This window comes from Trichosurus vulpecula, chromosome 1 (assembly GCF_011100635.1).
Source record: "Trichosurus vulpecula isolate mTriVul1 chromosome 1, mTriVul1.pri, whole genome shotgun sequence".
NCBI classification, from domain to species: Eukaryota; Metazoa; Chordata; class Mammalia; order Diprotodontia; family Phalangeridae; genus Trichosurus; species Trichosurus vulpecula.
The window spans coordinates 523674430-523694738 of NC_050573.1; the positions used below are offsets into that span (position 1 = coordinate 523674430).

The following is a 20309-nucleotide window of genomic DNA, read 5'->3' on the forward strand; positions in this document are numbered from 1 at the left end:
GGATCCACAGACCTTATCACAGTGCTTTGCACATAGTAAATGCTTAATTAATGCATCTTCATTCATTTATTTATTCATACAGTTTATAATTAAAGCTATAGAGAAAAAGTTCATCACAGGAGAGAGTGTAGAGAGGAAAGGGACCCTAGGACAGAGTCATGGGGAACACCTAGTTGGAGGCATGAAATGGATGATAGATCGGGAAGGGAGACAGTAGTGGTTAGTTAGAAGAATAACAAAGGAGTAGTGTTAGAAAAGCCCAGAGAAAAGTATACAGGAAGAGACCTAAGTCCATCATGAGTTTCAGAGGCCCCTTGACACACAGGGAGGGCTATCTTCCAGAATTTTTGGCTACAAGATAGCAATCCATCAAGCCCTTAGAAGTGGTAACAATGGTATGGAGGGTGCTGTGCTGCCCCTATACATCCAGCATTTCCTGTTACTATTTCCATATTAAAACCTGCTATGGTGCGTGGGAATATTAGAAATGGGAACAAATGGATGGGATGGATACAACTATTACTTCTTGGTGAAAATGTTTCTAGGTCAGAAGACATATTTTAACCTATTAACACACCATATTTACGCTTTCCAAAATTTGACCTCTCCCACTATTTCCTGGGATTTCAGGATGAAATTCGAGACATTTGATTCTTTTACGGTTCAATAGATCTTTAAGAATAATCAGTGAGATTGGGCACTTGGGTTCAAATTCTGCTTCTACTATTTATTAGCTATGTATTGATAATCTAACCTCTAAGGGTACCATTGCCCTTACTTTAAAATGAGAAGGAAGTCTGATTTAGATCCATCCCATAAGTCTGAGTAGCATTGTGGTTTAATGGATAACGTGTTAGACTTGGAATCTGGAAGACTTGGGTTTGGCTCCTATTTCTGTTACTCAGTTTTGCAAACATGACTGAGCCACTTAACCTGAGTCTGTTTCCTCATCCGTAAAGGGTGGATAATTCCTATAGTATCTATCTTACAAGATTGCTATGAGGCTCAAATGAGATAATCTACTTTAATTTGCAAAATTTACAGCACTATAAAAATGACGTTTTTTAAAAACGGCAATTACTATGAAATCCAGAGTACCTGGAACAAGCTAAGAATCTTTGAGAAATCCCTTTCACAAATAGTTGACATGATTTCATCAAGAACAGGTCATGCCAGAATAACCTCATTTCCTTTTTTGATCGGGTTACTAGACTGGTAGATCAGGGGAATGCTGTAGATACAGCATTCTTAGATATTAGCTTCACTTTTTGTAGTAGCAAAGAAATGGATACAAAGTAGATGCTTATGCATTTAAAAAGAGCTAACCAAACTGTGGTACATGAATGTAACGGAATATTACTTTGCTGTAAACAATAAACACAAGAGAAGCATGGGAAGACTTATATGAACTGATAAAAACTGGTGCAGAACCAGGAAAACAACATATGACTACAACAATTCAAAATGGAGAGGACAAAAGCAGCAGAACTGAGTGCTATGAAATAGTAATGACCAAGTTTGTACCCAAGGAGATATAAGAATATACCTCCTGCTGTTCTTTGCATAGGTGAGGGACTATGCCTGTGGAACATTACACAGAGGGTCAGATTTTTTTCCAAGATGTTGGTTAGTTTTGTTGAATTAATTGCCATCCCTCCCATATTATTCTTAATTATAAGGGAGGGCTCCCTGGGAAAAGGAGAGGGGAGTCATGTATGGGGAAATGTCAGTGATAAAGTTATCAATTTAAATTTATCTGAAAACTTGAAAAAAAGAGTATGATGGATACATGGAGAAGACAAACTGATGAAGAGTAAAGGAAGCAGACCATGATTACAACTTAAAGACAAAGAATAAAAACAACTGAAACAAAATGCTGTGAAATTACAATGCTGGAACTTGGCCTCAGTGAATGAATGAAAATGCATTTATTTATTACTTGCTGTATACCAAGCACTGGGTGTACAAAGAGAAAAATCAATATGGTCTCTGCTCTCAAGAAGCTCACAGTCCACTTGGCGGATGTAACACATAAAAGAAACTTCCAAGGGTACAGCAGGCAGTGGAATGGCAAAGCTCAGAGGTCCTTAAATTACATCTGTAGGTCAGATGACAGCACTGGAGGTCTTGAAGAAATAGGATTGGTGACCTACACTAAAGTTGTGTGAGCAGTCAAGTGGCTGGGATGGGATCTGGATGGTTTGGGTCAGAGTATGGCAGCAAAGAGAAGGCAAGGGGCTCAGCCCAGAAAGCACCAGCCTACCCCCACCCCCTTCTTTAAAACGGAAGCGGAAACCATGAGTGTGCATGGATATCTGTACACTTTGGACCTGGTATGTTGGTTAATTTTATTGAAATGCTTTTTTTCTTTAAAAATTATTTCATTATAAAGGATAACTCTGCAGGAGTTATAACAGGAATGTTGATAATATTCAAAGAAGATATCAATAAAAAATTTTTGAATTATACGGTCATTCAACAAATATGATTCTATTAAGAATTTTACCACTGACAGAAGTTGAGTGACTGGCTTTGTTTTCTCTTTAGTCTTGTTTCCCAAGAAAGTTTAAATTATCAGAAATTCCCCTTCCCACAAGACTGGCACATCAGGACGGTGCCCATCACTCAGCATAAAAACACTGACTATTCGAATAGTTCACGGAACATTCGTTGCATGCATAATTCTTAATCGTCTACTGAATCAGAGAGCTGAACACATAGTAGGTGCACCTCAGTGACTTCTTTATCTGGGTATTTTTAAAACATCCTAGATATGGAAAACTTCCCGTCCATTTGAGGTTCTCAAACGCCAAAGGAAAGTCCTCCTGTTATCTGAGTACAAGATAATACGCAATAAGCAGGAAACACCGGCCCAATAGCATACTTAGGCATTGGGGAGAGGAAAGATTTAGATTAAATATAATCCGTGCCCTCCAAAAGGGCGCAATCTAGTAGGGGTAGAAGACTCCCTAAGAAATAACCCTAACGACGACTTCTCATCAGAAGGAACAGGGTTGGTGGAAGCCGTGTGAGCAACTGAGCGGCTGGAATGGGATCGGGATGGTCTGGGACAGAGGATGGGGCAAAGAGAAGGAAAAAGAGAAAGCAACCCCCCCCACCCACCCCCAAATAGCGTTGAGTCTATGGAAACCTGTAACTTCAAGGTGTCTGTTAAAGTGCGCACGGTGTCTGGAGGGAAAGTTTCAAATAGGAGCTGGCGATGGGGAGAAGGGGAAAATGTTTACATGGGCCGGCATTTTACGGGGAATTCATTAAGAGTAACTAGCATTTACACGGCGCTTTAAGGTTTGCAAGACGGTTTGCAAAATATTCTCACTTGATCTCACAACGAGCGAGACAGGTTCAACTTAGAGAAGCCCCATGGTGGGCTGAGACTGAATTCAAGATTGAGTTGCTTAGGGTCACACAACTACTAAATGCATGAAGTTGGATTTGAACTCGGGACTTCCAGACTCCAAACCCCGCTACAGAAACGAGGGCCATTGTTATCGCCGCGGCGGCTTCCCCGGTGGCATTCTCCCCGGCCCCGCTGCAAGGTCGCGGCACCCGGCCCGGCGCTTCAGCCATTCGCGGTGCCTCTTCCCACGTTCTCGGCCGCGGCCGGTGAGGCTCAGCACGTGCGACCGTAAAAATGGAGGAAGCCCCACTCCCCGTTCCAGGTTACGAGAAGACCCGCAACATGGCGCCCAACGAGACCCTTCCCCGCCTCCACCCCGGGGAGCGACGTCAGCGGCGCCCTTTGCGTCTCCGCCTCACGTTCGGGGCACGCACGCTCGCACGCACGGGCTGGGCGGGGAAATAAAACGGAACGGCCGCGGGAGCGCGCCGCGGGGGAGGGAGAGCAAGGCCGCCGCCGTGGGCGCGCGCGTCGCCGGGAGGAAGGACGGGAGCGGAGGCGCGGCGGCGGCGGCGGCAGCGGGAGCGCGCGCGGCTCCGGGAGGCGGTGGCAGCGGCGGCGGCGAGGGCGGCGCTCGCTCGCTCGCTCGGCGGCTGGTCTCGGGCTCCGAGGAGGCGGAGGCGGAGGAGGAGGCGGTGGCTCTCGACTGGGGGTTGGTCGGGAGGGCGGGTGGGGGGTGGTGGGAGATCTGCTCCTCTCCGGGCTCGATCGCGGGGCCCGCCCCCTTTCCCCCCACCCACCCTGCCCCGGTGTTTGGAGTTTGTGGCCCGGAGGCTCGGACCCGGGGATCCACGGCGAACCCTTCACCTTGAGGAGGAAGAGGAGGAGGAGGAGGAAGAAGGCAGGGGCCGGGGCCGAGGCGGGGGGCGGACTCGGACGGGCTGTGGAGGATCCTTCCCCCCGGGTCGCTGGCAGGAGATGTCGAACCCCGGGACTCGGAGAAACGGCTCCAGCATCAAGATCCGGCTGACAGGTACCGGCGCGCGGGGGGTGCGAGAGCGGGAGGGAGCCAGGGGGCGAGGGCGGGTGGGGGGCGTCCCTGATCGGACCCCCCACCCCAGGCCTCTGCGGGTCGTGCCCCGCGTGCGCTCGCCTGCCCCGGGGTCCGGTTACCCGCGTCTCTCTCCCGCCCCCCAGGACTCTTCTCCTGCATCCCCCCTCCCCATATCCCTGCGCCCCGGGGTAACCCGCGCCGTGGCTCCCCATCCTCTCTCCTCCCCTCCCCCAGCCTCGGTTCTGGCAGCTGCACAAGTCCCGGCTCCTCGATTCACTCTCGTTTCTTCAATGAAATTTCCATGTTTCCCCCGTCAGCTCCGTAGTGATCCCCATAGGGGTGAATGGGGAAGCCCTGGGGTGCGCATGCGCTATTGCGGGGAGGGGGCGGGGTGGTGCCGGCGGTTGGGTGGAAGGGGAGGTGGGGGGGGTGTGGTGTGGACAGTGTCTGCTGCTGGAAACTGTCTCTCCCCGGCAGGCTCCAGACATCCTGTGTCCAGTGTCCAGCCCCAGCATCCTTCTTCCCCCACCTCCACCTCCGTCTGGCACCCCCCTCTCACCGTTTCTCTCTCCCCTCCTTCCCCCGCACTCCCCTCTCCCCACACTGCAGGCCCTGGGATTTGCGTGTTGAGATCTGTGCTTAGCACGGAATCATTACCCTGCAAATAGATTTCTGCCAGGGGACTTTCCAAGCTAGAAAATTTCCTGCCAAAAGTTCTGTCCGATCCCTATCAGGAGTTTCCCCTCTTGATTTTTCTCCTGCTCAAGAAACGCCCTCAAATCTGTATTTGTTCAATTCCTGTCAAAGGAGTTTGATTTAAAAACAAAACCAAAAAATAAAAATAAAAAGAGAGAGGATCGAGCCTTGAGGACAAACGCATGGCACGGTTTGGGCATTTAAAAGTATTTGTAAAAACATCTGTAGGTAATTTTTTTAAACCATATGTTCTCTTTGAAAACCCGCTGTTGCCTGTTGTAGGATCTGTTTCCTGTTTAAATAAAAGGACTTGCGAGTTCTGTTTACAAAGCTGACAGAATAATGAATTATTAATGATCCAGGCCCAGACTGGGGTTTTGTAAGGCAACAGGTGTATCCTACAGGATCTTTGTTCTTGGAGGAGCCATTATGCTGTACTCAGGCACTTCTCACTATTTTTAAGTCGAGTTGTTTTTATGGGTGCATAAAATGTCGTGTTTTTGACATCATGATACTTGTAAAGTTTAATTACAAGACAACCTTAATTTGCTTCCCAGTTACAATGCAATCTATTATAGACATTAAATCAGTTACTCTTTTACTGTTAACTGCACGCATGTGTTTTGTTAGAAATGCGGTGTGGTTAGAATGTTTTGTTTCCGAAATAAACATTTTACTTTTTTTTTTTTTGCTTTTGTCGAGTGTGTTTTTATGAATCGTATTTGATGATCATTGACCTGACTTCTCTTCCCCATGCCCCAAGTAAAAGAGAGAGCAGGGTTTGTCTTTCCCTTCACACCACCCCCACTCCCATATACTGGTCTGTTCAGGATTTTAAATGTGATAGCTGCAGAAATACTTTTAAGAGCTTATGGATGGCATTTGATATTAAAGGATTAAATGATCGGTATTCTTTCCAAAGTGCTTTCCCCCTCCTCCCTCCCGGCCTAAATTGCTGAATACCTAATGGATTTGAGTCAATCTGTGAATGTAATTGTTCTCGAAACGGGAATTGAGAGCTTAGTAATAGTTGTGTAACAGACATGATGGCAGTTGTCTGTTAAACATTAACTCGTGTGAAAAAGTTGGAACTAAATAGTTTGAAAATAAAATTGGTTTTAGTCTATTTTTAAAGTTGGGAAGTTTGACAGTTTTTCACTTCTGGTTTATTGTGCATCTTAATACATTTAAATGTTTTTGATAAAAGGGTTTCTAAGTTACTCTGATGACATTTGAAAACATGGATTTTAGAGAGGTGTTTTGGTTAGTAAGTAACATGCAGCATAATTAAATACAGATTATCAAGACATTAGGGTTGGAGAAGATATTTAGGACTTTTGGCTGCAGAATTTTATGGCAAGTGGAAAGAAAGTGTTTTGAACCAAAGTGAAGGAGATCTAAATTCTAGCCCCAGCCCTTTGTGACTTCTTTGGGCTTCATTTTCTTCATCTATAAAGTATGGAAATTGGTCTAGACTGATCTCATAACTTTTTGTATCATTGACCCTTAGCAGTCTGGTGAAAACTATGGGACCCCTTTTCAGAATAACATTTTTTAAAACTGCATAGTACTACAGTATAAACTGCATGGTATTACAAAGGAAACAATTATACTGAAATAGTTATCAATACCGCACATTAAGAACACCTAGATTAAACTAATAGTCAAGGTAGTTTTCTGGCCCTAATAGTCACATTGTTACCTATTCCAAATTAGTGGTGTCTGTTCGTTTCTGGTTATTAATTCCCTGCTCTATAGCTAAGCTTTAAGAGGGGAAACTACAGGATGCCTTTTGGGATATATGTGCAGAAACTTCGGCTTAAAGTAAGATATCTTGAATTTGATTTATGATAAACAAAATTTAGTCTAGTGACAATTTCTAATCATTTTTGCCATGATGGTGAAATTTCTCTATTTTGTGTTTTTGAAAATGATTGTATAAATCCATTTTATGATGAATTTGCCTTCAAGGGATAATTTATAAATGTGTCCTGAATATTAGTGGACATCTTAATCATTTATATTTTGATAAAGATTTGAAATAAATGCTGCCATAATTATGTTAGTTTGAAATAGTTTCAGTAGTTGATTGAATATATTTGATGCAAAATACTTGAATAATTATGTATTTTAAAACATTTTGCAAACATTTTTCCCCAATTAAATTATTATCTCCTTGTAGTCAGGGATTGTTTTTGGCCTTTTTTGTATTCCCACTCTTTGCTCTGTGCCTGGCACATAGTATGCACTTAATAAATGCTTGTTGAATTCCTTTCCACAAAAAGCAGACAAATGTTTCAGAACCAATTTGATTTTAAATTTAAGCAGGTTTTGCAAACCTTTGTTCTTATGTGGCATATAAATGAATACCAGACACTTTTATTTTGTCCATTTTAGGTAAGAGTGGAATTTTTATGTGTTCTGAGTGCTAAGAAATCCAGTCCTTTTCTTGAAAGGACAGCTTTTTCCTATTGTTACCAGACAGTCAAAATCCTGGATCTGTTACTTTTGTTGTCTTTCTAAAGTTCTGATTCTAAACTTTCTATATAAGCGGTATCTAGGAGTGCATGGGAAATTCAAGGTAAAGGAAGATGAGTAGTATTCTGATCTTCTGTGACCATATGAAGTGTGGAGAGTTACTATTTTTATAAATTTTCTCATATTTGAAGTTACGGTGATTTAGTTGTTGGTTTCCCATCAATGTGGCTTTTTGATACATGTTTTTTGATCAATAGCAGGTGACAGTGAGCTTAGCTTTTTTGGTGTTTGCTCAGAAATATTTACTAATAGTAGATACACTGGATTTCTTTATTTTTTATTTCCTTATTTTTTTAAATAATTTTTTTTATTTTTAGTTTACAACACTTGGTTCTACATGATTTTGAGTTCCAGATTTTCTCCCCTCCCTCCCCAAGACAGCATGGAATCCCATATAACTTCCACGTTTAACTTCGCATTGAATTAATTTACACACTAGTCAATTTGTGGAGAAGAATTATAACCAATGGAATGAATCATGAGAAAGAAGAAACAGAACCAAAAAAAAAAAAACCAACCCAAAAACAAAAGAGAGTAAAACAAAAAAAGGGCAGGGGGAGAGGCTAGCACGAAGTGTGCCTCAATCTGCATTCATACTTCATAGTTGTTTCTCTGGATGTAGATAGCATTCTCCATCGTGAATCCTTTGGAGTTGTCTTTGTACCTTGTGTTGCTGAGAAGAGCAAGATCTGTCAGGGTTGGTCCTCACAGAATCCATATATCTGTGGTTGGATACACTGGATTTCTAAGAGGTCCATGACTACACTGCGTCATTTCTGTGGGAAAGTTACATGGCTTTGTTTTTTAGCAAACTTAATACATTAAATGATTAAATGCTTTCTCAACCTATATCTATGTGATATAGCACAACATAATTTTTTTTTCTCTTTTTTTTTCCAATTAGGAATACACAAATTATGAAATTCAGATTGACCTCTCTGTTTCTGGTCCATCTTCTACCTAACTTTCAAATTGATATTCCCTAAAACACAGATCTGATCATGTCACCACCACCACCCCTCCCAGAAATCTTTAGTGGGTGGTCCCTGTTTTCTCTAGGATGAAATAAAATACCATTTAAAGTTCTGGATAGTATGACTCCCACTGGCTTTTTACCCTTTATGTATGTATTCCATTCTAGTAAGACTGACCTGCCGATAGCTGTTCCTGGTATAAGGCATCTCATCCCTCATTCTTGGCACTGTCAGGAGTCACACTGTATGCACTCTCGCCCCCACTCCTCTTTTTGGAGGGCGCAGCTTCCCTCAAGGCATATTTCAAGTGCCACCTCTTCGCAAAAACCTTTCTTATTTGACACTCTCCCCTCCAACTTGTTATGCTCTCCTTGGAATGATTATGTATTTATCTTCTGGGGAGAAGGAGATCCTGCTTGATCCTGCTCTAGGAGAATGAAAGCTCCATGAGGACAGGAGCGCTTTTCTTGTCTTTGTATCCATAGTGCCTAGCACATGATGTCTTTTGCTCTTCGTAGACCTTTAAACCTTTGTTGAAAAGAATTGAAATCTCTTAGCCAAATTCCCAGAGGCTGTAGTGTAGCTACATCTTGGGACTGCTGTAGAAACATAGTGCATGTTCTTGATTGTCAGACCCCTTCTGACAAACTTAAATATGGAAGTGGTCCAGGGTTGCATAGGATGGTCTAGTTACCTAGTATAAATAGAAGGATTTTACTATTGGGTGAGAACATCTGTTTTAGTGAGATCACACATCCTTCTAAGGAATTTAGTATCATATCAGCAATCCTATCAGTTTTATTGATTCCTCCTGTTTGTCTTCTTAAAGTGGCTAAGCCATTTTTCCCTTTGAATCTTCATGGAATGATCATGGGATGATTTTCAAGTCTTTCTAAGTGGTTTTGCTCCTAGCTGATTTTTAAAAAATCCAAACCCTCCATTTTTTATACTCTTAATTTAAGCCATCATTCTTGACATTAACCTTGGTTAAAACTTTTCCTTAAAACTTTTTTTTTCAGGTCTTTCTATTTATAGGTCAAACACCAAACTTCTATTCTGAAGCATCTAAATTTTATTTTACTTTTCTATCATGGGTTTTTTTTTCTGCAAATTTTTGTATTCTGAATACTCTCCCCCTAGTCACATGTTTTGAAACAACCTGGTAAGGGAGGAAACAGTGGGTTAGATGGTGGTAAATGAGTCCTAGCTATTTGAGAAGGTAACATTTCCAGAAAAAAAAATGTGCCATAATATTTCAACTCGGCCCATTCGTTTGGATTAACCATACTTCTTGTTCAGTTGTGTCTGACTCTTCAAGACCCTGTGGACCATAGCACACTAGGCCCTTTTATCCTCCACTATTTCTCGAAGTCTGTCCAAGTTCATGTTTGTGGTTTCCGTGTTACTATCTATCCATCTCATCCTCTGCTGGCCCCCTTTTTTCCTTCAGTCTTTCCCAACCTTAGGGTCCCGTTTTGCCAAGCTGTTTGAGTGAAGGGTATTTGTTAAAATTAAAATGGCTGTTTCAAACTCGTTTGTGGGAAAGAAAGGAAATTTTTTCCCTAATCTGGAAAAATAATGTTTTGATCCCTTTGTGATGCCATTTTTACCTATTTCAATTTATGCATGATAAAAAAGAATTTCAGGGTTCACATTCTCATTGGATACAACATTTCTAATACTAAAGGTAGATTAGTTTGAGAGAAATAATTATTTTAAAATACGTGCTGATGAGCACATGAGTTATTTATTGCCAGAGAACTTAAAAGATTGTTTGCTATTTTTTTTTTTAGTGAGTGAATTTTTTTCCCCCAAACAAAAGCCTCCAGTTTAAATTGACTTATTGTCCTGGACGTTGTGGCTGCTGTCGGCAGAAATACTTAGAAGGCCACTCACTTAAAAGTACAGAAGTATTTTTTATCGGCAGGCCAGGATTTTAAAACAGATGAGCAAAAATGTTTAAACATTCCTGCACAGGCAGGAATCTCTTACTGTGTCTACACATGCAGTGTATGTGACACCATGGATGTGTTTAGACTAAGTCCATATTTGTGGATAAGGCAGCGCCTTTTATTGTTTCAGAATAAGGCTAAAATAATGTACAGCCAGTGAGTCTATGGTGATGCACATCACTCCATCAATTCCAGCTGTGTTCACCTCTATCGAAGTTGAAAGGAATTCTAATTGGCTAAGGAATGTCTGTAACATCATGGATCGTTGAGCATGAACCTATTATGCTGGATGCTGTGTGATGCACTTCAGATGTTTTAAGATCATGAGCCTGAACCTTGTGGTTTGCTTTCAAGAGACTTGGGATATATTATTGTAAACCTGGGTATTGAGAGTTGTAATTTGTTTTTTTTTCTTGTGTTTCAAAAACCTACTGAGTAAAGGAAATACTGCTTTCTGGTGACCTGAACGTAGTATTAGAAGTTTGGAAGTCTGAATTTTATTTCTTGTTCTACCAGTACTTTACAGAAGATATTTGAGCAAATTATGATCTTTTATGCCTCAGTTTCCTTGTGTTAATGGCAATAATACTTGCTTCCTACTCAGTCTTATAAGGATTTCTCAGGGGAATGATTAGAAACTATTTTTTAAAACTGTTTTGTTTTAATTAGCCAGAGTCGGCCTTCTCACTTTATTCCCCATCCCTTCTCCCCCAGTTGGAAATAACAAGGAAAACAAACCCCATTAGAAACATGTATCAATGAAAATTTCAATCAAAACAAATTTCCACATTGGGAATGTACAAAAAAAAATTTGTCTCATTCTACATTCTGAGTCCTTTATCTCTCAAAAGGTGGTATATAACATGTTTATCATGAGTCCTCTGGAATACTGGTCATTATGCTGATAAAAGTTTAGCACAATAGTGTTCCGTCACATTTACATACCATAACTTATTCTCCATCTCCCAGTTTATGGGCACTCCCTCAGAGTCCCATCTTTTGTCACCTCAAAAAGAGTTATATATATTTTTGTACATTCTTAGAGTTTGTTTTGTTTAGGATTAATCCCTTAATCTGACCTCCCTTCAGTTCCCCTCTCCCAGTTTCTCCCGATTCCTTTTTATTTTCTTGTTGAGTAAAATACATTTTTGTATCTAACTGTGTGTGTATGTATTCTCCCTTCTTTTGACCGCATGAGAGTGAGATTCAAGTGTCAGCCACTCCTTTCTACCCCCTCCTCTTTGTATTAGTGTCTGCTTGGGCATCCTAATTATATGAGATAATTTTCCATAATCCTAACCAACCCCCACCCCGACCATTCCTCTTCCCCTCTCAGTTTTTTCTTAAGCTCATCAAGAGAGGAAACATTTCCAGGCCTTGTCTAATTGGACTCCGATGAACCTTGATGATGATAAGATTGAGAAGGGCACACAAGTATCATCTCTCCATATTTGGATGTAAGCAGTTTATCCTTGTTTAGTTCATTTTATGTTTCAGTTTACTCCTATGTTTGAATTTCAGAGTTTGTCCTCAGCTCTGGTCTTTTCATCAGGAATGCTTGGAAATCTATTTATTAAAGATTCATTTTTTTCTCCTGTAGCATTATACTCAGTTTTGCTGGGTGAGTGGCCCCTTTGCCTTCCAGAATATCATATTCCAAGCTCTCTGCTTCATTATAATGGTGGCTACTAAATTGTATGTGATCCTTTTTACTTGAATTCTTTCTTTGTGGCTGCTTGAAATATTTTTTTTAGACCTGGAAGCTCTGGATTTTGGCTATGATGTTCCTGGAAGTTTCATTGGGGGTTTCTTTCAGGAGGTGACGATGAATTCTTTCTATTTCTACTTTGCCCTCTGGTTCTAAGAGATTTGGACAATTTTCTTTTAAGATTTATTGAAATATGTTGTCTGGACTCTTTGATCATGGAGTTCAAATAGTCCAGTGATTCTTAACTTTTTTTTTTCCTCTCATATCTGTTTGCTATGAGAATACCTTACATTTTCTTCTTTTTTTCCCCCAGCTTTTAAATTGTGTTTTAATATTTCTCATTGCCCCATGAAGTAATGAAGTCATTTGCTTGTTTTTAGTCCATTCTAATTTTCAGGAAGTTTGATGCTTGGACGAGGTTTTGTGCTTCTTGTGCCAAGCTGTTCATTCCTTTTCCAATTCTTTCTTTAGTACTTCTATTTTCTTTTCCAACTTTTTTCTTCAGGCAGTTTTATTCCATTTATAAAAACATTTTAAAACTTTTCTTTAACTCTTGCTTCATCTCTTCTAGGAATTCTAGTTCAATTAAAACATGCTGTGTTTATCTCTGAGGTACTGCTTATAAATGTTTTGGAGTCGTTTTCTTCTGCATTTTGTCTTGAACATCTTTGCTACTATAAAAGCCCATTATGGTGGGGATCTTTTGTCGTTGTTGTTGTTGTGTGTTTGCCCATTCTTCCAGCCCACTTTCTGACTTTGGGCTTGGTGTTAGGGCTGGACTCTGTCATACTTCTGGAGGTAAGGTCTGGACCAGTTCTATTGCTGCTTTCTCAGAAATTGGTTGTTGAGACACACTGGGAAGCTGCAAGCTTTCAGTGCTCCCAAAGTCTTCTGATTCAGGGTAGAGTCTGATGATTGCTTCCCCCACCCCGGTCTAAACTCTGCAAATTCCATACCTGGGTTTGGGTCTGTGCAAAAATAGACTGCTATTGGACTCAGTCTGTATCAAGCCACCTGGAAAGTTTTATTGGTTCAGAGTGCCTGAATTGTGTTACTCCCCTTTGGTCTGGGATACCTGTGTTGGTTATTCATTCCTCTGCAGGCTGGGCTAGGTGCTTTGAGACTTTGCTCTCTACTTGGAATCTTAGCCAGGCTAATGCTGCTGCTTATTTCTGAACTTCCCGCTTTCTCTATATATCATTCAGGGCCTTGTTGGACAAGAACTCCACTTCCCTAAACAGGTCCCCTTTGCAGTTAGCCCCGAATCTATGACCAGGAACTGGGTTGTGGATGACATGGCTGCCAGTTTGTACCAGTTTAATGACCTGGTATGAATTTGAGACCTTCTCTCATCTTGGTGTACAGTCTCTCCCTAGGCACTGGAATGCTTTCCACAGAGTTTTCCTGCTCACTCCCCCAATGTCCATAGACCTCACTGTCTGTTTTCCTATATCAAGCTGAGCTGGACAAATGATTCACTGTAACTTTTTCTGGATTTGCCTGTGAAGATTCAGTCTGATGCATTTATTCTTTTTTGTTGTTGATAGTTTTTATTGATAGGTTTTGTTTCCTACATCATCATAGTTATCCCAGTCATTTGTCCCCCTCCACCTTCTGGAGAGCCATTGCATACAGCAGTGTTTTTTTTAAGAGACAAAAACAATTGGTCTAAAAAAGTCCAAAATGACATTTGATATGCAACACCTGCATGAATAGGTGGACTGGGAATGTTGTCTTCCATCTTCTCACTTGAGGCCTCCTTGAATCTTATAGTTTGGTTACATTTACTTCTGATTTCTTGGTGTGTCATTATTCTTTCCATTTACACTGTTGTGGTCACTCTGAGTATTGATTTCTTAGCTCTTCCCACTTCACTCTGTATCAGTCCTTCTAGATCTTTCCATGCTTCTCTGTATTCATCACACCTCATTTCTTACAGCACTATAATACTCCATCATGTTCATGTAAGACAATTTGTTCAGCCACTCGATGGGCATCTACTCCATTTCCAATTCTTAGCTATCACAAAAAGGTTGCTATAAATATTTTGGTGTGTATAAGGATTTTTCTCCTATCAGTGGATTCCTCAGGATATAAGCTCATTAATGAAATCTCTGGTTCAAAGGAGATGGACATTTCAGACACGTTACTTGCATAATTCCAAATTACTTTCCAAAATGATTGTGCCATTTAACAACTCTACCAACAATGCTTTAATGTGCCCATGATTCCACAACAAACCTCCCCCCCAACATTGACCACTGCTCTCTTTTGTCATTTTTGCCAGTCTCCAGGGTGTGAGGCAAAACTTCACTTTAGTGGTTTGGAATACTCTTTCATGTATTTGTGAGTACTCTGCTGCAGTTCTTCCATGAGAACTGTTTTTTCATATTCTTTGACCATTTGTTTATTGGGGAATGGCTATTAATCATATATATTTATTAATTGTTCATATATATTGGATATCAAACCTTATCAGATAAATTTGATACAAAGATTTTTTTCCCATTCAACGACTTCCCTTATCCTAGGTGCATTAATTTTGTTTGTGCAGAACTTTTTTCATTTCAAGTAATCAAAAGTTATCTATTTTATCTTTTCTAATTGCCTCTATATCTTGTTTAGTTAAGAGTACATGTCCTACCTATGGCTGTGAGAATTTTTTATAGTATGAGCTTTAATATTAAAGTTGCATATCCATTTAAAATTTTTGTGTAATATGGTGTAAGATGTTGGTCTTCAGCTCAGTATCTCTCAGACTGCTTTCCAGCTTTCCCAGCAGTTTCCACCAAATAACGAGTTTCTTCCTGGGCAATTCAACCTATCAAAGACCGATTATTGAGTTCCATTGTCTCTTATTCTCTCTTGTCCAGTCTGTTCCGTTGATATCTCTCTCCACTTTTCACCCAAAATCAGATGGTTTTGATGACTGCTGTTCTGCAGTACAGTTTTAGTCTAGGAGTTCTATTCCCTCTTTGTCTCTACCTCTTTTCATCATTTTCCTCAATCTTCTAGATCATTTGTTTTTCCAAATGAATTTTGCTATTACTTTATCAAGTTCTATAAAGTATCCCTTTGGCAATTAGATTAGTATAGTACTTTAGTATTAAAAGTATAAATTAATTTTGGTAATATTATAATTTTTATTATATTGGCAAAGCCTAGACATGAACACTGAATATTCCTCCAACTATTTAAGTTATTCTCCTATCTTGTGAATTTTCTAGATCTCTTTGGAGGAGTGTGTGGAGTGGAGTTCATTGCACTGCTTCCTATTGTTACCCCTTCTAGGCTCTGCCTCCTGATTAGATTTTTTTTTTAAGTGTGTTCAGCTTTTTGGGGGAAGGTACTATGCAAATAACTGTTTTATTTCCTATTCCTAATTCTATCATAAAAAAGTAAAATTAATGAAGGTTCAAGAGGAAAATGGATTACCTTGCAGAACTCTAGACTTAATATATATGATAAATATTTTCAGTACAATTGTAGTCATTCTGTACTCAGAAAGTTTTTATAAAAATACAGTATTATATAGGGCAGCTAGTAAACTAGTTCTTAATATTAATAAATAAGACTTTTAAATGATTGCGGGGAGACACAAAAACACTAAATTACCTTTTTTAATCTTGCAAACAAGAATATCATAGTTTGAATTTAACTTTTTTATCAGAAAGCATATGTATTCTCTGAGACAAGCAAGGTACCTATTGATGTAACGAAAACAGCAGTGTACTATAATAAACAAATATGGTGAATTCAGAGAAGCAGGTGAAGATTTACATGAATCAATCTGAAGTTGAGTAAACAGAACCAAGAAAAATGATAGGCTAAAACCAGTGTAAATGGAAAGAGCAACAAAACAGTAGACATGGAATCCTGTGAAATGGTAATGTGCAAGCTGGGAAAGCTAGCCTGTACAGTGATTAGGGTAAGAAAGACCTGCCTCTGACATATGTTAGTTTTGTGACTCTGGGGGAATCCTTTAACTGCTCACCTCCTCCGCTTCATCATCTGTTAAGTGGGTATAGTAACAGCACCTGCCCACCTGGGTTGTTGGGAGGCTCAAATGAGATACCTGAAGCACATTGCAAACTCTCAGTGTTAGCCATTGTGGAAATACGCGAATGGACCTCCTGCCCTTTGCAGACATGGGGAGGATGAGTGTGGACTGCTTGATATCTTGGTTAGTTTTAGTGAATTACTTTTTCCTTTTTTAGTCTCCATTGAAACAGATGGTTTTCTGGGAATGGAAGAGGGGAAGGGATGTATTGAAAAATGTAGGTGACATAAAAACAAAAACATGGCAAATTAATAAAAAAAAATCATCCTGCTTCTTTCCGGTTTCAAAACTCGTCTGCCCTAGATTGAACTTATGTAATAAACCAGGCACAGGATTTGGATTAGGAAATTTTTCTTTAAAGTTGTGGTTTGTGTCATTTATTTGGAATTTTATTTTGGGGACATCGTAGAACTTTGCGCAAATTTCCTCATTTCTAGTTAGAGTTGTTGAGTATTTCTTATTTATTTAAAGAGATTGTTTTGTCTGCCTCTCAATATGGTTTAGAGCCTGATAAATTTTAGTGGTATATTGTGTTTTTTTGATACTGCCGCTTTCTGAAGACTAGTAACTCAAAATTGGAAGTGCTTCTGTATGTTTTGCATTACATTTTTTCTTTTATTTCCAATTTTGAAATCTAATTCCAAAGTCATGCTAGGTTATATTTCCAAATACAGTACCAGCAGATTCCAAAATCTAAGATACGTGTAGTCTTAGCTGTGCTTGATTATCATCTTTGGTCTCCTTTAAAGCCAAAATCAGCACTTCACAGAAAGACTTCTTCTCTCATCTATTTTTAGACCTGTTGATGTATTTTATTATTAACACAAAGCACCAGAAAATGGTGATTAGTCTTTTAGGAGGTTGTTGTTTTGTCCTTTGTTCTGGAAGAGGACTTTGACGTCCTGAAGGTGATGTCATGACTTGCAAGTGAGGGAGGTCTGTACAAAGTCACCAGTCTCAATCCTCTTCCAAAGCTGTCTGGGTCCCGTGGCAAGGCATAGATGAGGATGACTGAAGATGGCCCTAAGTCTTTTGGGAGGTGTGGGGAACATGAAAAAGAGGGGCTCATAGCTATTGGTGTAAATAAATTTAAGGTTCCTGTGCATAATTACAAAAGCATTGAGGTATGTACTTAATTCAGTTATATTTTTCTGCCTCAGAAGGACTTTAGTCCTGGGAGGGACTTTAGGATCATCTAATCTGTCATTTTACACGTAAAGAAAGTGAGTCTTGGGAAGAAAAATGACTTGTCCAAGATCATAAAACCAGTAACTAGCAGATGTAGGATTTGAAGCCAGGTTCTCTGACCCCAAACAGGCTCCATGCTACTTTCAGTTATTTGAAAGAATCTCTGATTTCGTTAATATCTTGGCATGCCCTTAAATGAATTAGGTTTCAATATCACCTCATCCTAGTTGTCAATTTTATGAGTTGCTATGACTAAAAAATTCATTACCTATAATGTTGTATCTCTACAAAGTGAACCAGGCTCTCTGTTGGATCACATCCTGTGACCATGTCTATACTTAGAGCCTTTTTAATTTGGTGGGTTCTGCCGGAGCTTTGAAGATTTAAGGTCAAAGACATTTGATAACTATTAGGCATCAAAGTAGGATTTCAGTGAAGGAATAAATTTATATGTTTAGAATAAGCAATATTCTTAAGTGACTTGTTTGCTCATGGTGTACTTATTTTATTGTTGTCAGTTTGTAAAGGGAGTTTTCTTCAGTTCCCAAATTAGAAAAATAGCTCTTTTTTGTGTATGTGGCACATTTTACTATGATTTTTAGTATCACCCTAATAGTAGATTTCCCCTGCATTATTTAGTTTAACAAAAGTTTGATAAATATCTGCTCTATGCAGTACAAGTTTGGAGACCTGAAGTTCTTTTTTCAGCCTCCTTGTATTCAATTAAACTGTTATCAGGGGTCTGCTATATTCCAGCCCATTGTGTTAGACTCTATTTACAGAGATAAAAAATAACAGGTACCTTGCCCTGAAAGAGCTTACAGTACAATAGAGGATAGAAACCATATGCACAAAAAGGTATGATGCAAGGTAGAATTTTATAAGAGAAAAGGCACAAATCATGCAGAATACTAGAAGAAAATTTGAGGAAGGGCAACTTTCAGTTGGTGAGATGAGGTAAGAGCTTCATTCCCATCTGAACTAAGCCTTGAAAGGGGAGAGGTTTTCAGTTGCTAGAAGTAGAGGAAAAATGTAGGTAGAATGTGTCCCAGGTTTGGAATGTGCTGTCCACAGAGGTAGGGAAGAAGGTAAGAGAAAATCAGGGAATAGCTTAACTAGTAGTCCAGTTTGCATGGACCCTAGAGTATGTGAAGGGGAGCATATAAAATGAAGTTAGAAGGTAACTGGGAAGCAGATTGTGAAGGGCCACGAGTGTGGAGCTCAGAAGTGTGTATTTTATCTTTGTGATTTTTCTTTAACAGGGGAGTAATAATGGTCAGAATTGTGCATTCAGAAGACTATTTTTGGTAGCTAAGTTAGGGGACTACTGCAGTCATCTAGGCAAGAGCTGTTGAGGCCCTGGACTGAGGTGGTATCAGTGTGAGTTGGGGGGAGGGGTTAAGAGGGGGGTGGCATGTAGAGGTTTTGCCCTCAACAGGAATAAAGACATTCTGAAGGAAATTAGATTTTGGGGGGAAAGATGGTATTATTTTTTTGATTCCTATTTTTGCCATGGCTTTCCATGTCTATTTGTCACTCTCATTACTGTCTATAAATGAGGCACTACCCAGGCAAGGGTGGTACCCAGGACTTGAAACCATAATGATTCCATCTGTCAAAGCCCCTTCTGTTAATTCTCTCTCTTTTGAAAAAAATAATGTACCTGGAGTACCTTGCTTAGTCTTTGACACCTTACCACCAAAAAGAAAGGTACACACCACAAAATTTAGGAAGAAGAAAAAAAAGTGGAAAAATTTACTTTGAATAAAATAAGCTTCCAAGCTGTTGCCCCCTGGTACCACCTTATAGCCTGTGGCATATCAGTAGGTAAAAACAGAACAAATAGGATAAAGTCGTAAGAACGTTAATCAGAAAGGGATTTCTCCATTTATATCCCCATTAATGTGAGGGCCAAACCATTATGATTATTTAACTGGCTCTCAAGAAGTAGCTTTTTTTAATTTGCTCTTTCTCCATATATATATCTTGTTATATACCTAGTTATTTACAGTCTTCCCCCGCCAGAACATGAGCTACTTGAAGACAGAGCCTAGTTTTTTAACTTCCTTTGTATAACTAGTGTTTGGCACTGCAACTTGCCTGACTCTTAATAAGTCCTTAAGACATATTTTTTGACTGATTGGTTTGAAGGCCAAGTTTCTTAGTAGCTCTTGTTTATAGACTAGTTTTCCCACGAATCAGTGAAACTGCCACTACTTGAGTTATTTAGATAAAATAGTCATAGTGGTTTTGCACTCACAGTAGTGGGTATGTAAGTGGACAAATCTTTTTCTGTTACTAGTTGAAATATGGAGGAAAGTAACTAGAATGAAAAAAAATAATTCATTTCTTTAATATGTCTAACATGTTTTGTGTTGTTAGGGTAGGAAAAAAGCTGACATTTTTATCTTTAAAAATTGCACTATAAGCTTTGAATGTGAACACTCTGGATATAAAATAATGGTATTTTATAATAAAATGCTGGTGAAGAACATGTCTGGAATAGTTATTTGATGTATAGTCTTCCTTTCAGAGATTTAAAGCCAAAACTATTCTTTTAAAAGGAGGTTATGAATTTGGGCAGCAGGAAGAATATTAACACTATATGGAATCTTTCTGACATGTTTCGTATTTGACTTGTGTCTGAGAATGTTTCTGATTTTTTGTACAGTTCTGTAATACAATGGTGACGTTTTTAATGTAATGTACCTCATACAGAATGTGTTTTCCACTGCCTTTTTTTTTTTAAAGGGAAAAGTGTCTAAAATATACTGTAGCAGG

At 39.6% G+C, this 20309-nt stretch overlaps 1 protein-coding gene across 2 annotated transcripts in view; it reads left to right on the forward strand.

Annotated features, from left to right (window-relative positions):
• Positions 1 to 3935: 3935 nt before the first annotated feature.
• SMURF1 (SMAD specific E3 ubiquitin protein ligase 1) overlaps positions 3936 to 20309 on the forward strand; it is a 107650-nt gene continuing 91276 nt past the window's right edge. Inside the window, exon 1 of one of the 2 annotated variants that reach the window (XM_036741198.1) lies at positions 3936 to 4391. In XM_036741198.1, the coding sequence (XP_036597093.1) occupies positions 4337 to 4391 (55 nt within the window). In that variant the 5' untranslated portion in view covers positions 3936 to 4336. The remainder of the gene's footprint in view (positions 4392 to 20309) is intronic. The other variant, XM_036741199.1, reaches the window with a different exon arrangement.